The sequence below is a fragment of the Trichosurus vulpecula genome, chromosome 2, assembly GCF_011100635.1.
Source record: "Trichosurus vulpecula isolate mTriVul1 chromosome 2, mTriVul1.pri, whole genome shotgun sequence".
In the NCBI taxonomy this organism is placed as follows: domain Eukaryota; kingdom Metazoa; phylum Chordata; class Mammalia; order Diprotodontia; family Phalangeridae; genus Trichosurus; species Trichosurus vulpecula.
Genome location: NC_050574.1, coordinates 165,130,597 through 165,158,338, shown reverse-complemented (window position 1 = coordinate 165,158,338; position 27,742 = coordinate 165,130,597). Strand labels below are relative to the sequence as shown.

The 27,742-nt window shown below is 40.5% G+C and overlaps 3 protein-coding genes across 9 annotated transcripts; 2 read left to right on the top strand and 1 right to left on the bottom strand.

Moving 5' to 3' along the window:
• The first annotated feature begins 231 nt into the window (after positions 1 to 231).
• On the top strand, positions 232 to 8,003 carry PUS3 (pseudouridine synthase 3). 4 transcript variants are annotated; one of them, XM_036744798.1, is made up of 6 exons: positions 232 to 333; positions 4,558 to 4,653; positions 5,173 to 5,611; positions 5,716 to 6,287; positions 7,061 to 7,251; positions 7,365 to 8,003. In XM_036744798.1, exons 2-6 carry the CDS (start codon positions 4,613 to 4,615, stop codon positions 7,658 to 7,660), a joined length of 1,539 nt encoding a protein of 512 aa, XP_036600693.1. In that variant the 5' UTR covers positions 232 to 333; positions 4,558 to 4,612; the 3' UTR covers positions 7,661 to 8,003. The 4 variants fall into 4 exon arrangements, with proteins under 4 accessions (XP_036600693.1, XP_036600695.1, XP_036600696.1 ...); XM_036744800.1 differs by lacking the exon at positions 232 to 333 and adding an exon at positions 358 to 505; XM_036744801.1 differs by lacking the exon at positions 232 to 333 and adding an exon at positions 401 to 505 and having other exon boundaries at positions 4,589 to 4,653.
• On the bottom strand, positions 1,003 to 19,084 carry HYLS1 (HYLS1 centriolar and ciliogenesis associated). 4 transcript variants are annotated; one of them, XR_005009576.1, is made up of 4 exons: positions 18,934 to 19,084; positions 4,463 to 4,642; positions 1,739 to 3,270; positions 1,005 to 1,299 (listed from the first exon to the last, which is right to left on the bottom strand). XR_005009576.1 is itself a non-coding variant. In XM_036744803.1 (4 exons), the coding sequence occupies exons 2-4, from the start codon at positions 4,474 to 4,476 to the stop codon at positions 1,254 to 1,256; spliced, it is 975 nt and encodes a 324-aa protein (XP_036600698.1). In that variant the 5' UTR covers positions 4,477 to 4,642; positions 18,934 to 19,051; the 3' UTR covers positions 1,005 to 1,253. The 4 variants fall into 4 exon arrangements, 3 of the variants coding, with proteins under 3 accessions (XP_036600700.1, XP_036600698.1, XP_036600699.1); XM_036744803.1 differs by having other exon boundaries at positions 2,356 to 3,270; positions 18,934 to 19,051; XM_036744805.1 differs by having other exon boundaries at positions 1,003 to 3,270.
• An 82-nt stretch (positions 19,085 to 19,166) lies between these two features.
• Positions 19,167 to 22,964, top strand: LOC118838886 (40S ribosomal protein S4). Its single transcript, XM_036746263.1, has 3 exons — positions 19,167 to 19,292; positions 19,525 to 19,635; positions 21,807 to 22,964. Exon 3 carries the CDS (start codon positions 21,820 to 21,822, stop codon positions 22,609 to 22,611), a length of 792 nt encoding a protein of 263 aa, XP_036602158.1. The 5' UTR covers positions 19,167 to 19,292; positions 19,525 to 19,635; positions 21,807 to 21,819; the 3' UTR covers positions 22,612 to 22,964.
• Positions 22,965 to 27,742: the final 4,778 nt, after the last annotated feature.

Here is a 27,742-nt window from a genome sequence, read left to right as displayed (position 1 = left end):
CTTGGAAAAGTAGCATTCCACCCACTTATTATTATGTACAAATAGCCTGTGTTTTTTAGCCCTCAGCCTTACAATTTACAGCAGGAATTTGAAGTTACCTGTTTAAAAAAATAAAAAATAGCACCAACAGTTCTCTCTCCTTATCCAGCTACCTTAGGAATAGAGCTGGGCGGGGTGCTAAAAAAACACGTGGTAGGGTTCCTCCCTTCCGCCCTATCGCTGTGGTTCTTTGAACTACATTTCCCATCAAGGCCCGAGAACACTACGTCGCGGAAGCCTAGAAATCACTTCCTCTAGCCCAGAATACTTCCTGGAAGCTTTTGCTGCCGGAAGGTAAGTGTGTTACGGCCGGCTCTTGGGCATGTGCCTTTTCTTTTATCGCCAGATCCTGGCCCTTGGTGTAGGGTATTGGGGTTGGGAGGACCACCACGCGCTACCCTCACATCTCAGCCCCATTCTCCCCGTCGGAGGTACAGTAGACGTGCGGCCCTAGCTCTATCCTGCGGTAGGTGCATACCCCCGAAAGCCCCCTGCTTTGGGGAACTGAGCCTTTCCTACGGAGTTCCTTCCCCCAGAAGGCCATACTCCAGACGGGTGGTTCCTAGGGAGCTGGTCTGTATTGAGCATGAGCAGCACAGCTATCGCTACAGCTACTTTCTTAAAAGTTAATAAGTATTTTGATCATAGCAAGGCAAATGAAGAAAGCTTACTTTGTTACTCTATTAATCGAGTCTTCAGAATTTTCTCATGAACACAAATATTACCGTGAGGAATTATTTGGAACATGGTGCATCCCTTTTCACTAAACCAAAAACCTAAGATCTAAGTAGATTTTGAAGCAGAACTAAAACTTGCCTAGTGGTAAGAATGCAAAGCCAGAGGGGGGTATATTGCTGTTGGGGAACTGTGATTTTAAATTGTAAAATAAAATCTTTTGGAGAAAGGGGAATTTAGCTGGCATTAATGCTTCTAGATGGAATCGATTCAAATGCAAAACTAGATTGTGGATTATTTTAGGTTTTTATTTGAAAACATCCTTTGAACAGCTTCTGTTGTAAAATTACAAACCATATTAAAACAAGTGGCCACAATATCAGTGGGGACAGACATGAGGGAAAAGAATGCTGGTAAAAGACTGGACAAGCCCAGAGCCTAGACTGTGACCTTTTCACAACTCAAGAAAGCAAAATGTCATTGGTGAAGACAGAAAATGAAGATGAAGGTTTAGGGGACCGTTTATAGCTTCTCTTGCTTCAGATGCTTAGATGAGGATTCTCATTTTCTTCCTCTGCCCTTTCCCTACACAAGAGAGCAAAGTTAAGAAGTTACCATTTAGGTAACTAAATGGGAAGAGCAATTAGTTGCTTCTACCTCATGTTACAAGGGTAAACTGGATTTAAATCTTGTACCTAACTCCAGTTTTTATTTGCAGCAGAAGTTATACAACAGTATTCTGGAAATTTAATGTAGTACAATTTGTTCTATAATACACTGTTGGCCACAGGAATCAAGGGTTACATAAGTTAAATCCTGAAGTGACCAAGCTGATCAAGTACATTCTTCAATTTAACAAATTAAATTCAACAGACATTTATTAAGTGCCTACTTTGTGCAAGGAATTCTTGACCAGAGTTCTGGAATGGAACATAGTGCATCTATACCTTATAAAAAGCTGCCTCTCACTAATGGAAACATTAATAGCTTTTCTTTAGCAACAGGAAATTTGACCTTTACTTACCCTTATTTCCTTTATTCGGGAGCTATTATGGGGAGGGCAGGCCTTCATCCTCTTAGCTCTTGTAGAATTAGGAGGAAGGGGAGCTGGTTGGTGGGGAATGTAGGCAGGGACAGTATCCTATGGAGTTCTAGTTCATTATAATCTTGCTATTATTAGGAAGTATCTGGTAGAGATATGGGCAAGTTTATACATTTCTAAAATATTCTTTATTAAGTCAGGTTCAACTCCCAGCAGCTGTAAAAATCACACACAGCAACAATTGACTAATACAACAACTCAGCCTGGCCAAATGGGAAAAAGGCACAGAATACAAGTAGCATTTTATCATCAAACATGACAAAACGACTACAAGTTTGGTTCTTTCTCTGGCATGATTTGTCTTAAGAGTGTTGGGTTTATGAATGGTAATTTGGAAGTTAATTGGCATCTGACAGTTTGGAATAGAAAGAAAAAAGCCAGTGATGGATGAAGTCCTTCATTAAAATGTTTCTTGTGTTTTTTAAAGTCAGTTGTTTCTCTTTATGGAAAGTGTGAACAAACCAGGTAGTCACAGATTATCTTGAGTAAGAAACTAGACAGTAAAGGAGTAAGAGGGAGAGACAGGGGAAGGGAGCTACCTGGGCATGATACCATTTGCTAGGTCACAGCGCACGCCCCAACGTAAGGCAGATCTTTTCTTCATGGTTGGCACCAAGTAGTTGTTGGGGACATATATGTGCTGAGGCTTGAGTTGGGGCTCTGACCGACAGATCATCTGCTCTCGAACACCCCAACGAAGGTCTTTCCTTTGATCTTCTCCAGGGAACCTCATTGAATCCCAATCTCTTTTGTACTCAAAGTACCGGGCTACTCGGTCAATCTTTCCCCGATTTCGGCCTAGTTGATCCAGCTTTGGGAGGATGAATGACTTGGGTCGGTTAGGAACAATTAGATCTTGTTCGTAAACTGGAGGTTCCATTGCTTCTCTTTGTAGGTAGCAGATGATTTCTTCTTCTTCCTCCTGAGAAATGTCATGGTACGAACGCTGTGGGTGCAGCTTCTCTGAACTATCCATACCTTCAGCCTCAGTCTCATTGTCTTCATGGCAGGGCTGCAGATTCATTAGTCTTCGCCTCAAGTCCCAGAGCTCCGTGTCATTTTCTACACTAGACCCTGAATCACTTATAACAGACTCATCTGTAACCAGTACTTCACCATCTGGTTTCCTACGAAGCACTTTCCTCTTCATTACTGGCTTCCGGGCTATCTGGGAGGTGTCTGAGCCAGTCTCTGAAACCGTAAGCTCTTCTTGTGTGCACCGCAGATGCACAGGTAGAGAGGGTGCCTTGCCCAGGGCCACTGAAGCTTTACTGTAGGGATCATACTGTTTTGATCTGGCTTCTCTTGTGGTATCCCCCTCACCCAGCCCTGCACAGATCTGGGTAAAGGCTATCGCAGCGGCTGCCATACGTTCTTCTGGATCCATAGTGGCCCATTTTTGTTTATCAGGCCCCATGAGTTTCTCCATTGCTTCTTCTATGTTGTAGGCATGTCTGTAAAAGAAAACAATGAAGAGTTTAATTATTTCACAAGACTAATCTTTTGTTATATATCATATTTACAAATTTATCAGCTTTCCATTTCTGACAGAACATTTATAGTAGTCATGCCTAATGCTTTGGAAGTGGGTAAGACAGCATTCTAAATTTTTTGTACTTCTGACAAGTCAACAATTTCCATATTTACAGTAGATGTGAATGTCTGCAATACTTTTTAGAGATTGAGAATTCAGTTTCTTTGGGTTATTTGTCCGCCTTCACACTCTGCTCTCACATAATACCACCCGAGCTTTCTACCTTTTTGGATCTTATGCTATTCATCCAATGCTAGATATGCTATTCTTTTTCAAACTTAGTTTGTGATTTGTCTACACTCGATTTCTCATATAGTCCCAACATACTCATCACTTTTCTACCTAAACAATGATGCCTTGTAGCTCAACAGCAGGCTAATAATTTTCCTAGGATAAAAATGTTTAAGTGTGCAAACGTCACTTTTAACAGGCCTTACTGTTTACTTAGACATTGTATTTTTCAAAAGAATAATAAGAATATGCATCTAAAATGATTTAATCTCAAGATTCAGTGCAGAAAAAAATAGTAAAATTTTGTGTGAAAAACTAAGCATGTAACAGGATTTCTGTAGTCACTTTTATCTTTTTCTGAAGTCATGCAAAACAGATTTCTGCATCAGCCATGTTGACAAAAGAAAAAAAAAGGTGAAAAGCGGTATACTTCAATCTGCACTTAATGATGAACTTAAAGTTCATCAGTTTTCTTTGCAGTTGGATAGCATTTTTCATCATGAGTCCTTTGTAACTGCCTTGGCTCGTTATATTGATTAAAGTAGCCAAGTCTTTCACAGTTGCTCATCACTACACTGTTGCTGTTATTATGTACAATTGGGTCTTACCCAATGTGCTCATCTTATCCTGTACTACCACTGAGGAAGTTTCGGTCCAGTAGCCCAGTTATGTTGCCACCACCTGGTGCCATCATGCCAGATATTATTAATGATAAAGGTTCAGTGTCTTTACCTACTTAGCCAGCTCTACAATCCTACTTTCATCTGAATTTGTTATTTTTGAGGGAGGAATTCAAAAGTAGAAGACTGAATGAGTTATGTGGAGGCTGTCAATATTAATACTTGACACGGGAGGCAGTCTTTAATAAAACTTAAAATTACCTTTTTTCTGCCATTGAAATTACTTAAGGTGGAAGTTTCTTAATTGTTTCTGAGCTTTGCTTTCAATGTGGAATATAACCATTAAGTTCTTTCAGTTGGTTTAGCTTCTATTTTATCACCTTGAAGATGGAGCTGAATACTTGAGAGAAGATGTGGATCAAGGCACTCAGAAATCTTCATCTGAAATATTGGTAAGTGATAACACCTCAGTAAGGTAGACAGATTTATTAATACAAGTAGCAGGATTTTATAAGTAAGATCTTAGAAGGTCTAATGACCAAATATACATTTTTGGTAAATAAGTGGAATTGGGAAAAATAAGCAGTCTTGTTTTCAATGATCACAGCTAACAAAATCCATATAAATGGAACAGGTGGATAAAATTGATAGAACCCCCCAAACATTTTAGCTATGTCTAGACAAACTTACAAAGATAGTTGGTAATGGCTCTTCCCCAGTTTGCGTTTCACCTTTTCCTAGAATTTAGGATGAAGCAGAATGTCTGAAATAGTCAACAGGGTGGCTAATTACTTCATAATTATTAACTTCTTGGATTCATGTACACTGGCAAAGATGAGGATTTATCAAAATATAGAAGCTAATGAAAGCTGAGGATGTATTTGAAAAGTATGTCTGTAGTAATAACTTGTGATATAATCACCAGAGTGTAATCACTATGAAGTGCATATTCTTCTAACTTCTTACTTAAGGCACAGAGAAACTATATACTTTTTTACGTTTTGGAGATACATGATGGAAAGAAACATAGCGTCAAATCAGACTGAGACACTTCTGAAGAGAATACAAGAACTGGAGAGAGAGGTACAGAGGCTACAACAGGAACAGGCTGACAATAAGAAGAGCCCAAACATCAAAGGAGAAAGTTCCACTGAAGCTGGGAAACCAAAGAAACGGCAGCATCAACAGCGTGCTTTTAATTTCAGTGCGTATGGCCAAAGACATGTAGCTTTAAGGGTAGCTTATTTGGGCTGGGGATACCAGGGTTTTGCCAGTCAAGAAAACACAAACAACACCATTGAGGAAAAACTGTTTGAGGCACTAACCAAGACTCGGCTAGTAGAAAGCAGACAGACATCTAACTACCACCGATGTGGGAGAACAGACAAAGGAGTCAGTGCTTTTGGACAGGTTGGTAGTTTTTTCTAATCCTTGTAAGATGCTGGGGAGCTGGATGTGTATGTTGTGGAGTTAGGTTTATTATAAATGTAAAGTGATCTTTCCTAATTTCATAGGTGATTTCCCTTAACCTTCGCTCCCAACTCCCGGGGAGCAAGAATCCAGAAGATCAAAGTTTGAAAGACAGTATCAATGATGCTGCTGAAGAGATTCGTTATACCCATATTCTTAATCGGGTGCTCCCTCCAGACATCCGGGTGCTGGCTTGGGCCCCTGTAGAACCCAGCTTTAGTGCCCGGTTCAGCTGCCTTGAACGGACTTACCGCTACTTTTTCCCCTGTGCTGATTTAGATATTGAAGCCATGAATGATGCAGCCCAAAAATATGTTGGCACTCATGATTTCCGGAACTTATGTAAAATGGACGTGGCCAATGGTGTGATAAATTTCCAGAGGACTATCCTGTCTGCTAAAGTGCAACTAGTGGCCTTGCGGGGTCCAGGGGAGAAATTTCAACAGCAGGAACCATTCCAGTTATGTCAATTTGAAGTGACTGGGCAGGCATTTCTTTACCATCAAGTACGGTGTATGATGGCCATTCTCCTTCTTATTGGCCAGAGGATGGAGAAACCAGAGATCATTGATGAACTGCTGAATATAGAGAAAAATCCCCAAAAACCACAGTACAGGTAATGGAAAATACCAACAATTTTACATAAAATTTTTTTTGCTTGTGGTAGTTCTGTTTTCTTTTTTTCATTAGCTACTTATATTTAATGTTTCCCTAACATACTCTTGGGCCAAGCACCTTAAATATAAATAGACTATTTCCTCCAAATAAGCACTCATTTAAGTTTTTAACTTCTACATTAGTGGTATGAGAATGTACTATTATTTCAGGTGAATCAGGCAGCAAGCATTAATTTATTATTTTACTTTGTTTTTATTTAACGGGTTTCACTTACATTGTACTACTATGCCACTTTTAATACCTTTTCTGATGTTTATTTCCTACTTGCTATTTATAGGGCAATAAAAAGAGATTCCTCATTTTGAGAGCAGATTGAGGCTGTAGGATTGGGCTTACTACATGTAGAGTTGACTCCCCCTTCTGGCCAACCTTTATATAGCCAGGTTTCAATTAACGTGTTGTGTGAGTGTGTATGTTTTAAACTAGTTTTAAAAATGTTTTTAAAAAATTAGCTTTTGTGGTGTTAACTCATTTGTACATAAGCTAAGTTAATACAGAATTTTTTTCTTCTACTATAGGTCAAATCCAGATTCCAAAAAAGGATTTATTTCTACTTTGATTATAAAATACTTCAAGGACAAGGAACACATTTAATTCATTGATATCTTTCTATAGCATCCAAGAGAATACTCTCCATTGTGGTGCGCACTTAATAAATACTATTAACTTTTATAAGAAACTGAAGAAATAAATGATCTTGTCTCTTTGCAGCATGGCAGTGGAATTTCCTCTAGTTCTATATGATTGTAAATTTGAGAACATCAAATGGATCTATGATCGGGAGGTCCAGGAGTTTAATGTTACACACTTGCAGCAATTGTGGGCTAGTTATGCAGTTAAAAGTCACATGTTATACAGCATGCTACAAGGACTGGACTCTGCTGCCATATGTCCTGGGTCAGGTAGGTGAGAAAACTAAAACCATGACTCATTATGGGAGGGATTTAGATTATTAGAAAGACTGGAGGCTTCATTGTGTTAATAAGTTCATATAATTGTTAATTGTACATTACAGGATCAAAGATAAATGAAATGGTTCAGTGGAGAGATGTCAAACCTTCTGTCCAGAAGCAGATTAGTGCCTTTGTAGAGGGAGTGAAAACACGAACCTATAAGCCATTATTGGATCGTCCTAGATGTGAAGGTTTAGAGTCCCGGATCCAGCACTTTGTTAGAAGGGGAAGAATTAAGCAGCCACATGTATGCCAAGAAGAGGAAATAAAAACCAAAAGGGACTACAGTGATACTACAGAAGAAGAAAGCAACACCTCAGAAAAACTAACAAAGAAGATCTGTGTTAATAGGAATTAAAAGTGCCACCTTGATATTAGGAAAGGCAATGAAACATGGAGGGGCAAATCAGTTTAGAGTAAAGACCAAAATGAATTTTTGTTGAAGAGCTACAGAACAAAAACTCTTTATTAAAGGAAGAGTTTGTTCTCAGAATTTTACCTGCTGGTTTTCCATAAGGTTTCAGATTAAAAACAAAAAACCTTACAGTTTACTGAACTTGCCTGTATGAAGTTAGTGGTTGAAGAAAGCACAACTTGGACCAATAGGAACAGGGATGAGGCAGCAATATAAATGGAAATATTTGCCACAGCTAGAGACTTGTGCCTTTGTTTTCAAATTCATTAAAGAAATTTGATTTAAAGGGGAAAAAGTTACTCTTTAAAAGTCAATCCTGTTGTCTGTATTTTTCATTAATTATCTGAGCTTTATGAGAGTTTCCCCTGAGTGGAATGAAGAGAGTACAAAGATAGGTTGGAACTAGATTGTGGAGATTCTTAAATGCCAGGCTGAAGTGTGTATCTTAAAGGCAATGGGAATCCACTATAAGCAGCATAATGACATGGTAATTCTGTGGCTGTAATCTTTACAGTTCTGTGGAAAATGAATAGGAAAGAGATGAATTAGGAAGCTTAATATAGGAAGAGGTAAGAAGAGTCTGAATTAGGTTGGGAGCTTTATTAGTGGAGAAAGAGTTGGGAGGGGGAGGATTTAGCAATTGACTGGGTATGGGAGAAAGAAAAAGCAAGACACTCAAGATTATGAATCTAGAGGACAGGAAGCTTGGAAATTTCATAGGGAACAGATAACTAAAAGAACTGAAGATGATAAAAAAGTCTAGCCTGTTCTTTTGTTCTAGGCTCAACTTATTGTGTATTTATAATGTCTTTTCCCAGACACACACATACATACACATCCACCTGTGTGCAATGTCCTCTATATGTTATCTAAGTGCGTATCTTGGCATTTTTTTGTGCACTTGACTGTGTGAATGGTTTGGTGAAACTCTTTTTAGAGGTAAATTCACTGCGTCAACATTTTCCATTCCATTCAAATCATGGTGGGTGGTGTGTTTAGGCCCCAGATTATTCTCTATGCTTTCTCAAGTTCAGTACTTGGATCAGTCTTCCTCCTCATCTTGTGCCCTTATACTAGGGGACTTCATTTTGCATACTGATGCTCCCTCAAACTCCTTACTAACAGCTTCATACAGGGATGGTCGTACCCACAAGTGTTAAGCTTCCTTAAATCAAAATCTGATATCACTCTTACCATTTCTAAGCTCAGCCCTCCTTCACCTGTTCTTTGCTCTCCTTGGGACTTGAATTCCTCCACCCCTCAGTATTTTCTCAAGCCACTATCCCTACTGTGAATTCTCTTCCCAATCATGACCTTGTAAATACTTAAGTGATTCAATGAATGCCACACTGCCAACAACTCTTAAACGGCTTGCCGTTTTATCACTGCTAATCCCTTACCAAATTCCAGCCCCGTATTACTTTCACCATTGCTTTTTTCTGTTCCTACTCACGTGCTATGAAACAGACTTGGAAGTCAGCAAACTGGGCACACTATAAATTCATGTTATCCAACTTTAACTGGGCCTTCACTACAGCAAGAAAATTCTTTTACTCCTCCCTAATTGATTGCTTATTTCATTCCCCACAACAGCTAATCTACATTAAACCTCCCATACCTCTCCCCAGCCCTATTCTCTGCTGAGGACCTAGCCTCTTTTCCTGGGAAAACAGGCTATGTGACATGAACTTTTACCTCTTTCTTTTCATCTCAAAACTTGACATCTTCTCCTCCAGACTGATGAAGATGTATGCCTTTTCGTTGCCAAGGCCAACCTCTTTATATAGCCTTTGATCTGAACCCTTGCTGTGCTCTCCAGCTTATTGCTACCTCGATTACTCTCTAATCATCACTCTCCCAACCTACTGGTTCTTTGCTTGCTATTTTTTAAACATGTCTAAGTATCCCCTATCCTTAAAAAACCTTCCCTTGACTCTACCCATCTCTTCTCCCTTTCGCAGCCAAATTTCTTGGAAAAAAAGCCCTCCACATATGTCTCCATTTTCTTTCCTCCCTCACACATTCAACCCTTTGTAGTCTGGCTTGCAGCCAGTCACTCAACTGAAATTGCTCTCTTCAAAGTTACCAGTGATATCTTAATTGTCCAATCCCTTGACTGTCTTAGTCCTCATTAATCTTAACGCCAGTGGCACTGACATTGTTATTCACTTTATTTTTTCTAGGTTTTGTAATGCTGTCTGACCATTTGTAACATACTAACAACTCTAGGTGTTCCCCAAGGCTTTGTCCCTGGGGTATATCTTTGCTCTTTATACTTTCTTGGTGAACTCATCTCGTCAACAAGTTTCACTATCATATCTACATAGATGCTGTTACAGATGTTTATAATTAAATGGATTCCAGAGCTTCATCAAGTGCCTTTTGGACAATAGAATTAGATGTCCCAGAGCCATCTCAAACTCAGTATGTCCAGAACAGAACTTGTCTTTCCTGCCAAATTCACAATTTTTCTAAAGGTCCTGATTTCTGCTGAAATCACCATCAGTTTTCCAGTCTTTAGCTTTATCCTTAATTCCTTTTTCTCCCTCACCCAAGACATCGAAGTTGTTGCTGAATCATGACATTTCTACTCCTACTACATACCTTGCCCCTGTGCTTTTCTCTCCATCCACATCCTAGTTCAGGTTCTCATCATGAATTGTCCAGATTGCTCCATACTATAAATCTCCTCCTTGTTCTCCCAGCCTCAAATCTCTTCCCACTCGTCTATCCACACAGATGCTAAAATCATTTCCTTTAGCATAGATCTGTCACTCCCATATTTCTCTATTTAGTTTTTAAAAAGTAAACAACCTTTCTCACCACACTGTACACTACTCCCCTCCTGTTCTCTGCAATCTAGCCAAAAAGTGGCCTTCTAACTTCCTCACATGTCACTCCATCTCCCATTTCTATGCCTTGCACTAGCCACCCTTACTGCTTGCAATGAACTTCTTTCTCACCTCTGCCTCTTTTTCTTCAAGATGCAACTTGAGCAACACTTCAACAAAGCCTATCCTAATCTTATCAACTGTTAGTGCTCTCCCTCCCTAACCTGTGTTTATTCTCTACATTTATTATGTATACTTATACATGCTTTTCCCCATTAGAATCCAAGTTTCTCTGAGAGTAGGGATTATCTGATTCTTTTCATGTGTAGCCCCAGGGAAGCATAGAGTGGATGCTTAATAAATGCATGTAGATAGATTGATTACTTGTTCATGGATCTCATCCAGGGCCCAGATTCAGTCAGCAAGCATTCATTAAGTGCCTACTACATGTCAGGCACTGTGCCAAGCACTGGGGATATAATTAAGAAAAAAGACAGTTCCTGCCCTGCCCTCAAGGAGCTTACAATCTAATGGGGGAAAGATGCATTCAGTGCTATATGATCCCCAAGGAGGAACATCTGGAAGAACTCACTGTCCACAACAAGGATTAACCTTTTTTTGTGTCATGGATTTTTTTTAGTAGTTAAAAACTTACGGACCCCTTCTCAGAATAAAGTTTTAAAGTAATTAACTGTTAAAAATAATAGCATGTAATACTTTAAGGCTTGCAAAGTGCTTTACAATTATTTTATTCTAATTGAAGGAAATAATAAATTTCAGTTAGAGGTTTTAAAATAAACATTTAACTTCCCTCTTCACCTCCAATACAAAACTACAGACCCCCATCCAGGTTATGAATTCCTGCTCTATGGCAATGGTTCTCAAACTTTTTTTAAACTTTCCTCATAGCACATTTTTTTTACTGCTAGGAATTGGGGCACTCTCACTACAGGCAAGTTAGCACACTCATAAATAGACAGCAATTGCAACATTTTTAGGGCATTATGGGTGAACGATGAAATGACTAAGGAAATAAAAGTTTGCTCTTCCATGAATGTTGATTTATTAAGCAGTGCATGACAATTACCCAACAAACAGGGACCAGGGCCAGACCCCCTCAGCTTATCAGGCCTGGCCCCTGAATACAGGGGGAGATAGACTTTTATATATTAGAAACTATTAATCAAAAAAAGCCAATTAATTAAAACAATAGAACATTAGGTAATCTGATTTCTAATTGGAGTAAAGATTAGGGACTTTACAAATTGGGATGGAGAGAATGAACAGATGCAGTTCCCTGAATTCAGAAAGAGAGATGTTCCATTCTACCCAAGAGTCTGTGAACAATCAAAGAAACATGGAAACAACTGATTGATCAGTACCAGGCCAGTTTCAGACATATGGGTTCCTTGAGATGTACAACTTGAGAAAACTCCTTGCATTAGTCTTCAGATCTAACTGGGTTTCTGGTCAGCATAATCCCAGGTCCTTGGTTAAGGGTCTCTGAACAGCAGGTAGAGGTGGTCCAGTTTCCCCATCTATGAAGGGCTAGGTTCAAACAATGCAGGTGTTCTCGCAGTTCCCACAACTGAATAAAGTTTCCTCACAAGATACTGGACTAGACCCGTAACTGAATAAAAAAAGAACTGAGCTAGCTCTGAAACCGAGTCACAAAATGGAGTCAGTGTGGTTCATCGATCGTGAAATTGCTGTATTAATCCCCCCAATTCCGTTAGCATTCCAATTAAGGGTACAACTAGCCCTTGCAATACCCACTTTAGGAAATGCCTCACAAATTTGAACCTTAACCTGTATCTCCTATAATGAACACATTTGGCTGTTCTATGCTTTACCTGATATTAATTCAAAAGGTCAAATAAGGTTCTTTCTCTTCTGTCTTTTGGGGAATCTTTCATCATTTTGATGTGCACAAGAGACATCTTGTTGGAGAAGACCTTTTAAGGTAGTGTTCCAGTTAACCAAATTTTAAAAAATCAAATGAGAAACAACAAGCATAGTGAGATCTTGTATTCTCCCCATCTTTTTGTCAATTATATGATTGCTAGATTGTCTTTGGGAAACTGCAAAGTTCTTTTAATGATCTTAAACTTTTTCTTGAATAAAGGTACATATTTTTAATACCAATATTTTACCAGTGTGGTTGTATGGCTCTAAGTCATTGAACACTGATCTTCAAAGAACTGAAAATGAATGTAACTCAGAGGGCAATGGAGAGTAGCATGGTAGGTGCAAATAAGTTCCAACACATTAAAATAAGGAATTACAAAGAAATATGTGAGCAAAACATAAAGTGGTCTGGTATGAGGTGACTCATAGGATAGCTTGTGTTCTTCACTGGTATCCTCACACTGTGAAGGGAAAGGAAAAGAAATGGACAAGAGTAGGGAAGTTTAGATGGACGGCAATCTGCATTATTATAATACTCACAATGATGAGATCTGAGATTCATTTGAGTAGAGGTGATTTCTATTCTGAATATATTGTTTAGTTTGAGACAATGATGTGACCAGTGTGTGTGTGTGTGTGTGTGTGTGTGTGTGTGTGTGTGTGTACCAGCAAGCAGCTAGCAACATGGGACTGAATTTCAGGAGAAAGGAGTTGAATATATTGAATTGGGAATTATCTGCATAGAGACAATAAATCTATATGAACAAACAAGATTCACAAGAGAAGAGTATAGAGAGAAGGCTAAGGATAGAGTCTTGTCAAACACTGGCACTTAGGCTTTAGGAGGCAGATGGTATTTAGCAAAGACTGAAAAGGAGTGGTTAGACAGGATGACCAGGAGACAAATGTCATGAAAGCCAAGGGTGTAAAGAATATCTGGAGAAAAAGGGGGCGAACAGTATTAAAAGCTATTGTGAGGTCAAGAAAGATGAGGTCTCACTTAGGATGGCATCAGTTAGCACCCAAGAGATCATTGGTCATTTTTGAGAATGTGGTTTCAGTACATCTGGGGAATCAGAAGCCAGAGTATTAGAAGTGGAGGTAATCAAGTCTTTCTACAAGGGTCAGTGAGGACCTGGGTATGTTTACCTTCTCTGCTGTCTATAGACAGGGAGAGTAAAAACACCTCCACCTAGCATAAATATAGCATATACTATGTGCCAAGCGCTTTACCAATATTATTTCATTTGATCCTCCTAACAACTCTGAAAGGTAGGTGCTATTATGCCCATTTTACATTTGGGGAAACTGAGGCAAATGGACATTTAAGTGGCTTGTCCGAGGTCACACAGTTAATAAGTGAGGCTGGATTTGTACCGAACTTTTCCTGACTCCAGGCCCAGTGTTCTATCTAGCTGACTGAAGATGGCCACACTCCTGGAGAAGATGGGATCAAGTGCACAGCTTTTGACAAAGGGAAGGGCTACTTAAAAACCGAAGAAGTCGAGAATGGATTAAGAGGTCTGAAGTAAGCCTAACAGACAGGCTTGATTTCTTTAGTAAAACAAGAGCAAGGGCATCTCCTGAAGGAAGATGGGGATGGCACTGGACATTTGAGCAAGGTTTTCAAACACCTTCAAATTGAAGTTAAAATATCTTTGTCCTTGGGGCAGCTAGGTGGCGCAGTGAGTAGAGCACCGGCCCTGGAGTCAGGAGGACCTGAGTTCAAATCCAGCCTCAGACACTTGACACATGTACTAGCTGTGTGACCTTGGGCAAGTCACTTAACCCCCAATTGCCCTGCCAAAAAGCAAAAAAAAAAATATCTTTGTCCTCCACCCTCAACTTCCTACCTTGTTTTAATAAACTTTGACATTTATATTCCAAAAGAATCTAGAGGATTGCAATGTTTAAATAGTTACTTCTAATATGCATTAGATTATTATAAAATACAATCTGAACACTGTAAATCATCAAAGTAACTCTAAATCAAAGTTGTGCATTGCTAGAAAAATATGGCTATTCAAAGCTAGGCAGAGGGGTTATGAAATCTTAACTCTAGATCAACAGGACAGTGTAGCAGGAAGATTTAGAACTGAAGTTCTGAGTAGAAGTCTGGGCACTGATGATGTGCTGTGTTTGGGTTAACTGAGGTTAGATTGCCTATCCTCTCTGAATTTGTTTTCTCATTTATAAAACATGGATGATAATAATACTTGAACTATTTACTTTAGAGTTGTGAGAAAAGCACCATGCCTATGGGAAACTGACATCATAAGGGTTTGAGAAAATCTGTAGCGTTTTCTTTGTAGAACATGATTATAAATTCTGCTCATAGTTTCTTGTTGTCCTGTGTAATTCTTGTTTAAATCCTTCCATAAATTTGCCATATGGGGGTCCACCAATGTGTTGAGTCTACCTGTTAGGTCTTTTTTTTAGTCCAGTACACAACAGTAAGCTTGCTGATTATGTTGGTACCCATGCAGTATACAGATTACAGCTCTGAGACTACATGAGTAACTTCATAATTATGTAACTTCCCTTCTTTGGGCTAGTTTCTAATCTCTTATGCCATTAAATTCTATTAGATTGTGGTAAATCATAATGATACTCAGTGCTACGATATGGGATAGAAAAGGGAATTCCACTTTATGTTCAAATTATACAAACCACAAGCTAAACAGAGAGACAGAGAGCGAGAAGCCACTAAAAATACTTGCTTGAAATATTTAAAAGATCCATGATTTTATTAGTATAGGTATGTTTTCCACCTATGCAGATCACAACACTTCTGTGCCTTAGGTATTCTGTCCTAGTTTAGTGAAAAGAGCCCTGAATTTTTAGTAATGAGAGTTGGGTTTGAATCAAACTCTGTCACCAACCTGTTGTGTGATCATTTGGATAAGTCACTGTCCCTTTCTGGAACAGTTTCCTAATCCTTAAAATGGAAAATAACACTTGTACCACTAATTAACTCAAAGGGTTGTTGTGAGGGAGTAAAATAAGGTCATACGTAGCATTCAGTAAGCAGGTACTATATGGGCAGCTAGGCAGCCCAGTGGATAGAGTGCTGGGCCTGAAGTCAGGAAGAATCATTTCCCTGAGTTCAGATCTGGTTGTGTGACTATGGTCGTTTACCCCAGTTTGTCATCTATAAAATGAACTGGAGAAGGAAATGGCAAACCACTCTAGCATCGCCAAGTTGCCAAGAAAATCCCAAATGGGATCACAAGAGTCAGACACGACTGAACAACAACAAAAGTAGTATGTAAACTTCAACTTTTATTAACAAATGGTCTTCATGAGTTCATTGCTTTTTCTAGTACATTCAAAATACTTCTGAAAAATTATTTTCAAAAATTTCTTTAGGCCTAGAACCTTGTCTTGCACATTAGTTGGGGGCTCATAAATGATAAATCCTAATAGGTATTTTATAGCTTACTTTCTAGGAGGCAGCATAGTGCAGTAGAAATAGCACTGGATTTTTACTCAGAGGCCTTGGGTTCAAATCTCAGTTCTATTACTTACTACTGTTAACCAAAAAAAAGGAACAAGCCCATGTGTTGCAACTGGATTACAAGAGAAATGAACTCCCATCTTCTCCCTCTCCCCACTCATTTTCAAATAACTTTCTTTAGTGTATTATCTTCCCCCATTACTTCTTTGAGAGCAAGGACTTCCTTTCTTTTTCATATCTGATACCACAACAACAATTATATGAGACCCAATGCTTGGCAAAGTGCCTGGCGCATAGTAGGCACTCAATAAATGTTTATTGGTTATTGCTACCTATGTGATGTTGGGCAAGTCATTTAACCGCAGAGACCTCATTTTTCTCAACTGTAAAATAAAGAGCTGGTTCTTTTCCGGCTCTAAACCTATGATCCTAAAAGCCTAACAAAAACTGAACACTTAAATAACACTTTAAGGTTTTCAAAGCATTTTACATGTATTATTGCATTTTTCTCATAGCACTCCTAGACCCCAAACTATATTACAAAGCATCAATTCTCAAAACCATTTGGTATTGCTTAAAATAAAAATGATCAATGAAACAAACTAGACAAGGGAGAATCAAAAATAATGGATCTCAAAAAACCCAGTGTTTGATAAACCTGAAAACAAAATTACTTAGGAAAGAACTCCCTTTCTGTTTGGAATTACTGGGAAAGCTGGTAGTGTGCATACAAGATAATTCTCTGCATCAACAAAATTCCAGGTCTGGTGTCATCCCTACTCTCACCTAAAAAACCCCCAACAACAGCAACAAAACCCCCTCCTCACAACAATTTCTAAGGCAATTAATCCTTATCTCCATTTTAAAGATGAAATAATTGAAGTTCAGAAAAGTAAATCACTTCTCCCATGGTTATATATATATATATGGCAGTAGAGACTGATCATGATTCTTTGATTCCAAATCCAGGCTTCTTTCTACACCATGCTTGTTCACGAAGTCAAGAGGCATTTATTAAGCTCCTACTATGTGCCAGGCAAGTGTGTTAAGTGCTAGGATTACAAATAAAGGCTTGCTGCTTTCCAGTTCTATAAGAATAAGAGCTGACATGTACATAGCACTTTGGTTTAATGCTTGCAAAGCACTTTAAATACATTAGCTCATTTTAGACACACCAGCCTACTGAAGTACTTATAAATGAAGAAGCTGAGTCTTAGAGAGGTCAAGTGACTTGCCCAGGATCACACAGGTAGCACTAAATCTTAGTATAGGTCTTCCAGACTCTCACTTTTCTATCTACCCCACCTTCAACAGTGTATAAATTCCCACAGCAAACTACTGTCATGCAGAATGTCATTTTAGCATTTTAAGATCAGATTAATTTCCTTTGACTTAGGAGTTAAAAACAGACAGTGAAGGCAACCATCACCTCCCTCCCCCCCCAAACAAAAATCACCTTCCTGACACATGTTAAGCGCTTAATAAATGTCTGTTGACTGCTAGGCAATCCTTTTGATAAATGCCTCGGTAAACCATATAAGACCAGAGGGCTTTAGCTATTTGGGAGAGAACATAAATGGCATTTAGTATGGCTTCATAAATGTAAGACAAAATAAGTGTTAAGTAGTTGTGGGTTGGAGTGAACTTGGGGCAAAGATTTGGGCGATTTGCGGACCTGAATATACTGAACTCCTTGAGAGAACCGAACTGTCTTTTTTGTCTTTTCTTTTCTTAATGTCATAGAGCTTAGCAAAGCACCTGGCATACAGGAAGCATTTACTATGCTTAGGGACTGAATAACTAGAGGATTGGGAGGCTCGAGGGGAGTGGATGGTATCCTCCTAAACAAGAAACAAACCCTGCTTTGGTGTTTATAGTTGCAAGGAGTCTCCCCTATTTTGGAAGAGGAAAATATGTCAATCAGAGAATCTGGGTTAAACCTTTGTTCAAATTTACATCTTACCCTAGCTTTATCATGCAGGCAGGATGGTTATATTTCAATTTAACATTTTTAAGTACTTGCTACTTATAATATCTCATCCTCTGTGAGGAAAAACTGTTAAAAAAGGAAAGTTCAAAACAGACGAGTATCACCCATAACACATATTTTTCTCCTGGTTTTTAACATGCATTTTAGGCAATAAAACCTCAAAGATTTGGCTTTTTTTTTTTTAATTGGGAATTGTTGCCTTTAAATCTTGAAACCACTAAGACCCCAGAGACTTCATTTCTTTCAACAACATCAGTCTCTCCTTTCGCCCTGCACCTGCTGTCTCAGCCTCAGTCCCAAAAGGTAACTAGAGCAAAAAAAAAAAGACCCAAAGCCCTGGACTCGCATTCGGATAGTTTCCCTGTGAACAGGACAGTCTTGAGAGGGAGTAGGAAAAGCAAGCTACGTCAAAACTGGGGCCAAGAGCCGGGATGAAATGACCTGGTCACACAAGGGGGTGTGTGTATGTGTGTCTCTGTTGGGGTCGGGGGACGACGACTAGTGTCTCCTCTCCCCAAGCTGCCTCTCCCCGACTTAGCCAGGAGCAATAGATCCTAAGAAGCTGGTGGGAAATCAAAAAACTTAGATCTAGTCCAACCCCCTTATTTTACAGATGAGGAAACTGAGGCCCAGGGAGGAGAAGCGACTTAGCTAAAATCACACAGCTAATTCGGTGTTGATTACAAAACCAAAGTCCCAGATCTGGTGCCACCCCTGCTCTCACCTCCCCCCCCCCCCAAAAAAAACCAAAACTAACAACCCAAAAACCTTTACAACAAATCTGAGTCCCAGGGTCGGGAGTTCCAAGTCCAGCATCCTTCCGACTGACCATTGCCTCCTCTTCCCTGTTGAGCTACCCTATTTAACAAGACCTTCGTGGGGATTTCTCGCCCAAGCCCAGCCTCGGAGAGCATGTGACTTTATTCTGAAGACGCCATGGGAAACGTGAAAGGCAACCTCAAAGTCCTAGGGAAGATGCTTAATCCCATCTCTGCCCGACCCAGACCTTCCTCGAGAATAAGTTTCTCACCTGTTCCCAGCTGCTGTGTCCAGTAAGCAGCAACCAGCCTTCTTGGACCCAGTCGCCTTTTGGGTGGGGCCAGCCACCCCCGGCGCAAGCGCAGATTTAGCCCACGTTCTCAATAGCCGTTAACCGCCGTATGGGGGTTTAAACAGGATGTGGAACCCCCGTCTAACTTCCTCCTTACTCTCCGCCCATTCTCCAAGACCATTGGTCGAATATAAGAGTCATCTTCGAATCTTCCCTCCTATTGGTCTAACCGTTCTCTATGCCCTCCCTGTAGTCCCGCGAAGATCCCTGGGAACGACGTTTCTGGGAGCACGTGATCTCTTTCCGCGCGGCCTTGGGACCGGCTGGTCGTGCTGCTGGTGAGCCCGGGAGGGGTTTCATGGAAATGGAAGTGGCGGGGCGTCCTGAGTACCGAGAGGCCCACGTAGGCCGAAGGCTCAAGCCTCTCTCAGTCGCCAGGGTTGGTTCCCTGCCCCCGCCTCAGGCTGGGTGGTGTGCTAGGCCCAAAAGGCCCTCAGCCCCAGGACGGGGGTGGGGTGGGGTGAGGAGCGTTGTGAGAAAATGGTCTAATCCCAGTCCTTCGTTTTACAGGTAAAGACGCCGAGGCCCAAAAGGGTAAAGTGACGTGGCCAAACGCACACAGCTTATAAGTAGACGGAGCCTGTGATCCTACAGTCGAGTAAATTTACCACTTTATTTCAGGTAAGTTCAAATATTCAAGTAACTGCTTTTTTGCCCTTCCCTCGGCCCCCAACCCCGCCCCGTTTAGTGTGTAGTATTATTAAATCGTGAATTAGTTTCTACATCTTTAAGCGCGCAACCATGTATTAAGCGCTTTTTATGTCAACTACTATTCTAGGCCTTGGGGGTACAGAGAAAAAAAATCGCCAGATCTCAAAGAACTTACATGCAACTGGCGGGACAGTGTTACATATATTGGGTGCCCCAGAAGTCTTAAGTGCATTTTTAAGCTTGGATACACGACGAACTAAATTTAAAATGGTTTATGGGAGGAGATAATGGGTTCTGTAAAAGGTGGGTGGTGGTGCACTTGAGTCCTGGAAGAAAGTAGGAATTCTGTGAAGGGGGAGGTGAGGAGTGAGTACATGCCAGGCACCTTAGGCTGCCACTGCCATATTAGGCTGGGAAAGGGGTGAAGAAGTGACATGTGAGCGACAGATCAATTTGGCAGGATCTGGGAATTGGGGAAAAGAGGGTGAGTGTAAGGAGGCTGAAGAGAGGTTGTGAAGGATTTAAAAAGCTAAATTAAGGAGTTTTTATTTGGGCCTAAAAACAGCAGAGAGTCAGAACTACTAGAATTTGAGTATGGCAGTGAAATGGTCAGATGAGGAAAATCACTTTGCCCTGTGAATGAATGAGTGAAGAAGGGAGAATAAAATAATAACAATAATGATAATAAGCCTTTACGTAGCACTCTGAAGAGATAGCTAGGTGTTGCAGTAGATAGAGTGCTGGGTCTGAAGTTAGGAATACTTATCTTCCTTAGTTCAAATCTGGTCTCAGTCAGATATTTACCGGCTTTGCCTCAATTTCTCATCTGTAAAATGAGCTAGAGAAGGAAATGGCAAACCACTGCCCAAATGGAGTCACAAAGAGGCAAACACAACTGAACAACGCTAAAGCACTTTGAAGTTAGCAAAAAACTTGTCATGTTTGATTGTTTACCATTTAGAGGTTATCGTAATGGTCTAGGTCAAAGGTGGTAAAGGCCTGAATTAAGGTGAAGCCTGTGTGAGAAGAGAGGTGGGGACATCCAAAGAGATGTTTTGCAGGTGGAAATAGGCTTTGCTTTTTAATTATTTAAAAGGTGAGGAAGAATTGAGGACAATGTCAAGGTTATGATCCTGGGAGTCTTTAAGAATAGTTGTGCCATCCACAGAAATGGGAAAGTATCAGAAGGGTGGGAGATTTGGGTGTAAAGTTTTGTTTGGATATGTCTAGCATCTGTAAGACACCCATTTCAAAATATATGCAAAGGGCAGTTGGTAATCTGGGACTGGCTCTCAGGCCTAGAGGCTCACTGGTTAAATAGGTCTGAATTATCTGCATAGAGGTACCAGTTAAACCCAGGAGAGGCATAGGGAGAGAAGAGGGTTCAGGAGTATACAGTAGGAGAGTGGTCAGCAATGTCAAAAGCAACTGAGAGGTCAGGAAGGATGAGAACTGAGAAAACCCTATCAGATTTGGTAATGAAGAGATAGCTGGTGCTTTTGGAGAGACAACTTTCACTTCAATGAGGTTGGAAGCCATTGTGAGCTTTTGCTGGAATGTGGATCGGGAAAGGAGAAAAAAGGATGGGTTTTGTTTTTTTTTTGAGTGGGTAGGTGATAGGGTCTAGTGAAACTTTTATAAGAAATGTAGAAACTTGATGTTTGACAGCTTCAGTGAATGGACTAGCAGATGGGATTAGAAGGGTTAGAGAGGAGATTACTGGGGGGCACTCTTCTGAAGGGAGGGAATTCTGTCTAGGGCACATGCAGAGGGATTGGCCTTGGCAAGAAAAGGCTATCTTTTCATTAAATAATAGGAGAAAAGGAGTAGGGGATAATGTAAAGGGGTTTTGAGAATGAAGAGAAACAGAAAAGAGGGAGCTTATGTCCAGTGGCCTCAATTTTCTAGGTAAGAGGTGCATTTCTCAGCTAAGAAGGTTAGGGGAGCAGGAAGTATGAGCAGGTTTAGAAGGGTTAGAGTGGCCTCTGTGTGGAGTGAAATACAGAATCATTTAGAGAGGTACCTAAAGCTTTAAAGTGAGCAAGTTGGAAAGAGGAAGTAAAAAGGAATTTTTAGAACCTCCTGTACACCTTGTATCTTTGCAAAACTGAGAATATAAAGAAATGAATTTCTTTCCCCAGGTACAGTGTAACCATGGCTCGTGGTCCCAAGAAACATCTGAAGCGTGTAGCAGCTCCAAAGCATTGGATGCTGGATAAGTTAACTGGAGTTTTTGCTCCAAGACCATCCACAGGTCCCCACAAGCTGAGGGAGTGTCTCCCACTCATCATCTTCCTGAGAAACAGACTGAAGTATGCCCTGACTGGAGATGAAGTAAAGAAGATCTGCATGCAGCGATTCATCAAGATTGATGGGAAGGTCCGCACCGATATTACATACCCTGCTGGCTTTATGGATGTCATTAGCATTGAGAAGACGGGTGAACATTTCCGTCTGGTATATGACACAAAGGGACGCTTTGCTGTTCATCGTATTACGGCTGAGGAGGCTAAATATAAATTGTGCAAAGTGAGAAAAATCTTTGTGGGTACAAAGGGTATTCCCCATCTGGTGACCCATGATGCCCGTACTATCCGTTACCCAGATCCTCTCATTAAAGTGAATGATACAGTTCAGATTGATTTAGAAGCTGGCAAGATCACTGATTTTATCAAGTTTGATACTGGTAACCTGTGTATGGTGACCGGTGGAGCTAACTTGGGTCGAATTGGTGTGATCACCAACAGGGAGAAACACCCTGGCTCTTTTGATGTTGTCCATGTAAAAGATGCCAATGGCAATAGCTTTGCCACTAGGCTCTCAAACATTTTTGTTATTGGCAAAGGTAACAAGCCTTGGATCTCTCTTCCCCGAGGAAAGGGTATCCGCCTTACCATTGCTGAAGAAAGAGACAAGAGATTGGCAGCTAAGCAGAGCAGTGGCTAAATGCTTGCATATAAGAATTAGTAGGGTGTCAATCAAATTGAGATGTTACAATTTTTAACAAAAAATGATTACCCTACAAAAATATAAAATACACAAAATAAGAAATAGGTAGCTTAAGCAACTCAGTCAAGTGAAATTGAACAGGCCATAAATGCCTTTCTCTTCTTTCCTTGGATTAGGGTACTGTGGGTATGAATGTTGAATAAAATGTTAGAAGATGTAACTGTATTGGTTTTGCTTAACTGCTTTTCTTTGTTACATGGGACGGCTCACTGATTGGAGGATGGGGAGAGGACATATCCCAAAATGGCTGATGTGAAAACTAAAGATATCAATAAAATGTCCAGAAAAAAGGTTTGGACTGTTTTTAATTACTGAGTACCTGCTGTGTGCTAGAATAGGTTTTTGTAGTTTACATAGCACATTTACATATCTCTTGATAATAGTACATACATACATTATAGGTGAGCATGAAACTGAGAGGCTAAGTGATTTTGCACAATCTCAGGAGTTGGAAGAGGCCTCAGGGCCAGCCATCTAGTCCAATATCTGAAAATAATCTACAGTATGCCAGATAAATGGTTCTTCAGTGAGCAGTTCCCAGGCCTTGTGGACTAGGGCATGGTTGCCAGGTCTGACTATAGTCTAAGCATATGTGGGCTGTCCATCTTTGGCTTTATGGGATTGAGGCTATGAAGCTGGCAGCCTGTCTTTTAAAATACCAACCCTTGCCCTTGGGCAGTAATAGCATTCATGTTGATGTCTCCTTGAAAACTTTGACTTTCCAGTTCATTCACTTCCTCAGCTCCTGTGGTTTGTACCTCAGTATCACAGCTACCCACTGGGACAGTTGTTAGGTCTTCATATGCCTGTCTACCTCTCCCCTTAGTCATTGGGGCCTTAGATCACAACTTTAGGTCAACTAGAATTTAAGAACTTAATTGAGCCTACAGACCTCCAGCTAATAGGTATAGGGAATGACCTCCATAATCTGCCTGCATAGTTTCAAGTTTCCCTCTAGCGTCAGAATGTTGGACATTAGGCAACATTAAGTCACATTCCATTCTATCCCCTTTCTCTCCTGAATTCGTAGATAACCTGCCTTAGTTAGGATTTAACCTGTTAAGATGCATCAGCATGGCTCCTGCTTGTTTTAGGGTTCATATCTAGGTTCTGTGGTCCTTTATCTTTGCTGTTAGCTGTAGTTGCCCCTCATTTTCATTTTTCCCTCCTGAACTAAGGCAGTCATGTAGATGTATACCAGAAAGGATCAGGGAAAGAACAGCCTTCAGCAGTACATTCTTTTCCAGGTCCAAGTTACTCTGGCCCTAAGCCATATTAGCCCCTTGATCACTGTAATAGAAGTCCCTCCCTCAAATCTCACCATCACTTAAAATTGCCACCACCATGATCTTGAACTTTGAAATCCCCCTTTGTATCTCTTCTGTTTTTTTATTCCTGTCTATTACTCAACCTTAAACCTCTTCCCTCCACCCTTCTCTGTTTTAGTCTGTCTTCAAACTTTAAAAAAGTTTTTGACCATGCTTGCGCAGTATGTGTATAAATTTGTAGTTCTGTACTATAGTGTGTAAAGTACACTATAAGATGGAAATTTAAGAGGATGAGATAAAGGTGAAATAATTGCTCCTAGAATCAATAAGGAGCCGCTGGAGTTAATATTAAGTAGGCTTCCTGAAATGCATGGTCAGACCCACATTTTAGGAAAATTACTTAGCAGCTGTAAAGATTGATTTGAGTAGAGAGAGACTTGAACCAAGAAGATCAATTAGGTGGGTAACAATAGTCCAGGAGAGAGTAAGAGGGCTCAAACAAAGGTGATGACTGTAAGAAGGGGATAGATGCTGCACATATCTTGGGGGCACTTAGGGAGGGCAGTGGATAGAGCTGTGAACCTGGAGTCAGGAAGGCCTGAGTTCAAATGTGGCCTCAGATACTTAATAACTGTGTGACCTTGGGCAAGTTACTTAGCCTCTGCCTCTTTCCTCATCTATAAAGTGGGGATGATAAAAACACCTACCTCCCAGGATGGTTGTGAGGATAAAGTGAGAATATTCTTAACACATAATATTAACAAACAATATTCTTAAGTGCTTAACACCATTCCTGACACAGGTGCTTTATAATGTTAGCTATTATCTGATGTGAAGGTAATAACTCTGGGGTGCATGTGAATGGGGAAGACAATTAGGTTTTGAACTTGGGTGACTGGAAAGATAGTAGTTAATGCCCTTGACAGTAATAGGAAAGTTGGGAAAAGGACTGGGTTTAGGGGAAAGATAATGTAATGAGATCAGGGATGCAAATCTAAACCCATACCTGCCTGCTTCTGTGCAACTCATTTTGTTCACCCAAATAAAAAAGGGGGATGGGGACATTTTCTCAATTGTACCAGCACATCTGTTGCTATGGTGCAAAGGAACAAAAATTGGGAGATTGAGGTGGGGATTGTGGTGGTGGCAACGTTTTTGGCATGAATTGGAGAAGACTTGGAAAATGAAGGTAGGTGCCTTTGTGTTGGAGACAAACCCCAAGAATGACTATTGGGGAGGGTAGTATGCAACACATCTTACCCTCTGATAACACTCCCCTTCTGGCAGACCAGAGTTCCTCTTTTAGAAATCCTTGTTCTAGTTCATAAATGCCCCCTGTCCTCACTTCTCAATTTGGACACAGTTACTGCATTCATAAATGCATTTTCCTGAACCTCTGAATGCCCTTTGTCCCTTAGTCGTTTATGACTTGACAATCTGAGAAGCATTTATTAAGTACTCAGTATGTGACAAGTCCTATGTTAAGCAGTGGGGATATAAATAGACAGTTTCCTGCTCTCAGAGCTCACAGCTCCTATGTTAATTAACATTGCTGGAGATGATCAAACAACCACGCCAACTGAAACAGCTATAGATTTGACCTCAGCTGGGCCACTCACTACAGTAATTCTTTTTCTTCTATCAACTCTCCTCGTTTCTTCATTGATATTTCTAAATCTCTTCTCAAACGCCCTAGTTCACCCCCATCCCTTCACTTGCAGTAAAGGCTCTCACCTACTTTGCTGAGGTAATCCAGGCTGTCTTTTGTGAGCTTCCTCATCTACACCACTCTACCTCAAATCCCTTTTACATTATTCTTCCATTCGCTCCTTTTGTTCCAGTCTGAGGAAGAAGTAGGTCTTTTTGCCAAGGCCAACCCCTCTTGTCCTGTCCTTGATTCCACTTCTCCCTGTTTGATCTGAGACTTTTTCTCTTTGGTGAGATCCAGGATATTCTCTCTTGGTTTGCTATTCAAAAACAAAACAAAACTTTCTAAACCAACCCAAACCAGATCATACTTTTCTCTTCGTTTTCTCCTTTCTTGCTATCCACAGACATAGCTAGAGTTCCTCCATCCTTAACTTTCTCTTGACTGCCATTTCTTCAAGCTGTTCTATTTGTCATCTCTGTTTTAAAACCAAACACCAAGAAAGTTACTTACTTTTGCGCTTCTGCTTCCTAGTAATAGCATTTATACGGCAATTTAAGATTTGCAAAGCATTTTGGGGCAGCTAGGTGGTGCAGTGAATAGAGCACTGGCCCCGGAGTCAGGAGGACCTGAGTTCAAATATGGCCTTAGATGCTAGGACACTAGCTGTGTGACCTTGGGCAAGTCACTTAACCCCAATAGCCCTGCCATCCTCCCCCTGCCCCCCCAAAAAGATTTGCAAATTATTTTATAAATATATTATTCTCACAACAACCCTTAAAGTAGGTGCTATTATCACTCCCATGTTACAGTTGAATAAATCGAAGCAGACGGGGTAAGTTACTTTCCATGGATCACAGCTAGAAAGTGATTGGTATGGAATTGGGACTGAGGCTTCCTGCTCTATCCACTGTGCTAACTTGCTGTTTCTTAACTCTCCACAGTTTGGCCTCTAACCTCATCATACAATCAGAACTCCTTTCTCAAAAGTTACCAATGGTCTTTAATTGCCAAGTCTAATGGCATTTTCTCATCCTTCTTGACCTCTCTGTCCACCTTCTTGATACTCTTTTCTCTAGGTTTTCATGAGGCTCTGAGTATTTTCACTGGCTGTCCAGAGCCTGGAATATTCTCCCTCCTCATACCCACCTCCTAGCTTCCCTGGCTTTCTTTAAGTCCCATCTAAAATCCCACCTTCTGTAGGAAGCCTTCCTAGTCTCTCTTAATACTAGTGCCTTCCCTCCATTGATTATTAAGAACCTATCTTGTTTCAACAATCTGGCTAGCAGCTGCTGTGGGGGTGAAAGACCAACACAAGCCTAACAACAAGAACGCTGCCAGTACAGATTCTTTTGATCTGCTTTACTAAGGAAAGCAACGTTAAGTGGTTAACAATCTTATTTCAATCCAACATACAGATATTCACTTAGTTCAGGGGAAAAAGCCAGCACCCTGAACTTCAGAGCAAATACAAACAAATTACAAACATACATTATAAACAGACCAAATACAATTCATAGTTACCAAGAAACCAACATCTGAGTTCAGGAGCCAGGGGAGCTCACAACAACGGCTGGCCCAGTCACAGGGCCCCTCCTCCTGTGGCTCAGAGCCCCAAGCAAATAGCTCTATTCTCTCTTTTTATACACTCTTTAGCCATCATCAAATGGTCATCTGAGTGACCAGAACTTAGGCTCCTACTATTGGCTCTGGTCTTAGCAACTCCCCTTAGGACCCTGAGGGCTTCATGCCCACATAGGCTTAGCACCTAGTAATTAGAGGTTTGGGCCTGGGGCTTTGCCCCTAGTAAGGCTCAGTCAAAGACACTTAATTTATCATTCTAAAACAGTAAAAAAAGTCCCAACTTAATTGATATTACACTTGTATATAGCTTGATTGTATGTTGTTTCTGCTGTCAGACTATGAGAATCTTGAGAGCACGGACTGTTTTACTTTTGTATCTCTAGCACTTAGCATGGTACCTGGCAGATAGTAGGCACTTAATAAATGTTTATTGACTGACTCCACAATTGCTATTGCTTGTTGCTTGTGGAGAGTCATGCATGGCTTTAAAAGGGTTAGCCCCTCAAAACTATAAAAAGTTAGGACATACAGAGAGGGTATAGACAGACTGGAGAAAACAGTCATTCTC

Excerpts from the sequence above, each read along its gene's own strand:
- HYLS1 (XM_036744803.1), bottom strand. Across the intron at positions 1,300-2,355 it reads GCAAATGGTATCATGCCCAG|GGAAAGGGCAGAGGAAGAAA; the intron begins GTAGCTCCCTTC and ends TCTCTTGTGTAG.
- PUS3 (XM_036744798.1), top strand. The coding sequence starts at position 4,613 with ATGTGGATCAAGGCACTCAGAAATCTTCATCTGAAATATTG. Across the intron at positions 6,288-7,060 it reads CCCCAAAAACCACAGTACAG|CATGGCAGTGGAATTTCCTC; the intron begins GTAATGGAAAAT and ends GTCTCTTTGCAG. Across the intron at positions 7,252-7,364 it reads TGCCATATGTCCTGGGTCAG|GATCAAAGATAAATGAAATG; the intron begins GTAGGTGAGAAA and ends TGTACATTACAG.
- LOC118838886 (XM_036746263.1), top strand. The coding sequence starts at position 21,820 with ATGGCTCGTGGTCCCAAGAAACATCTGAAGCGTGTAGCAGCTCCAAAG.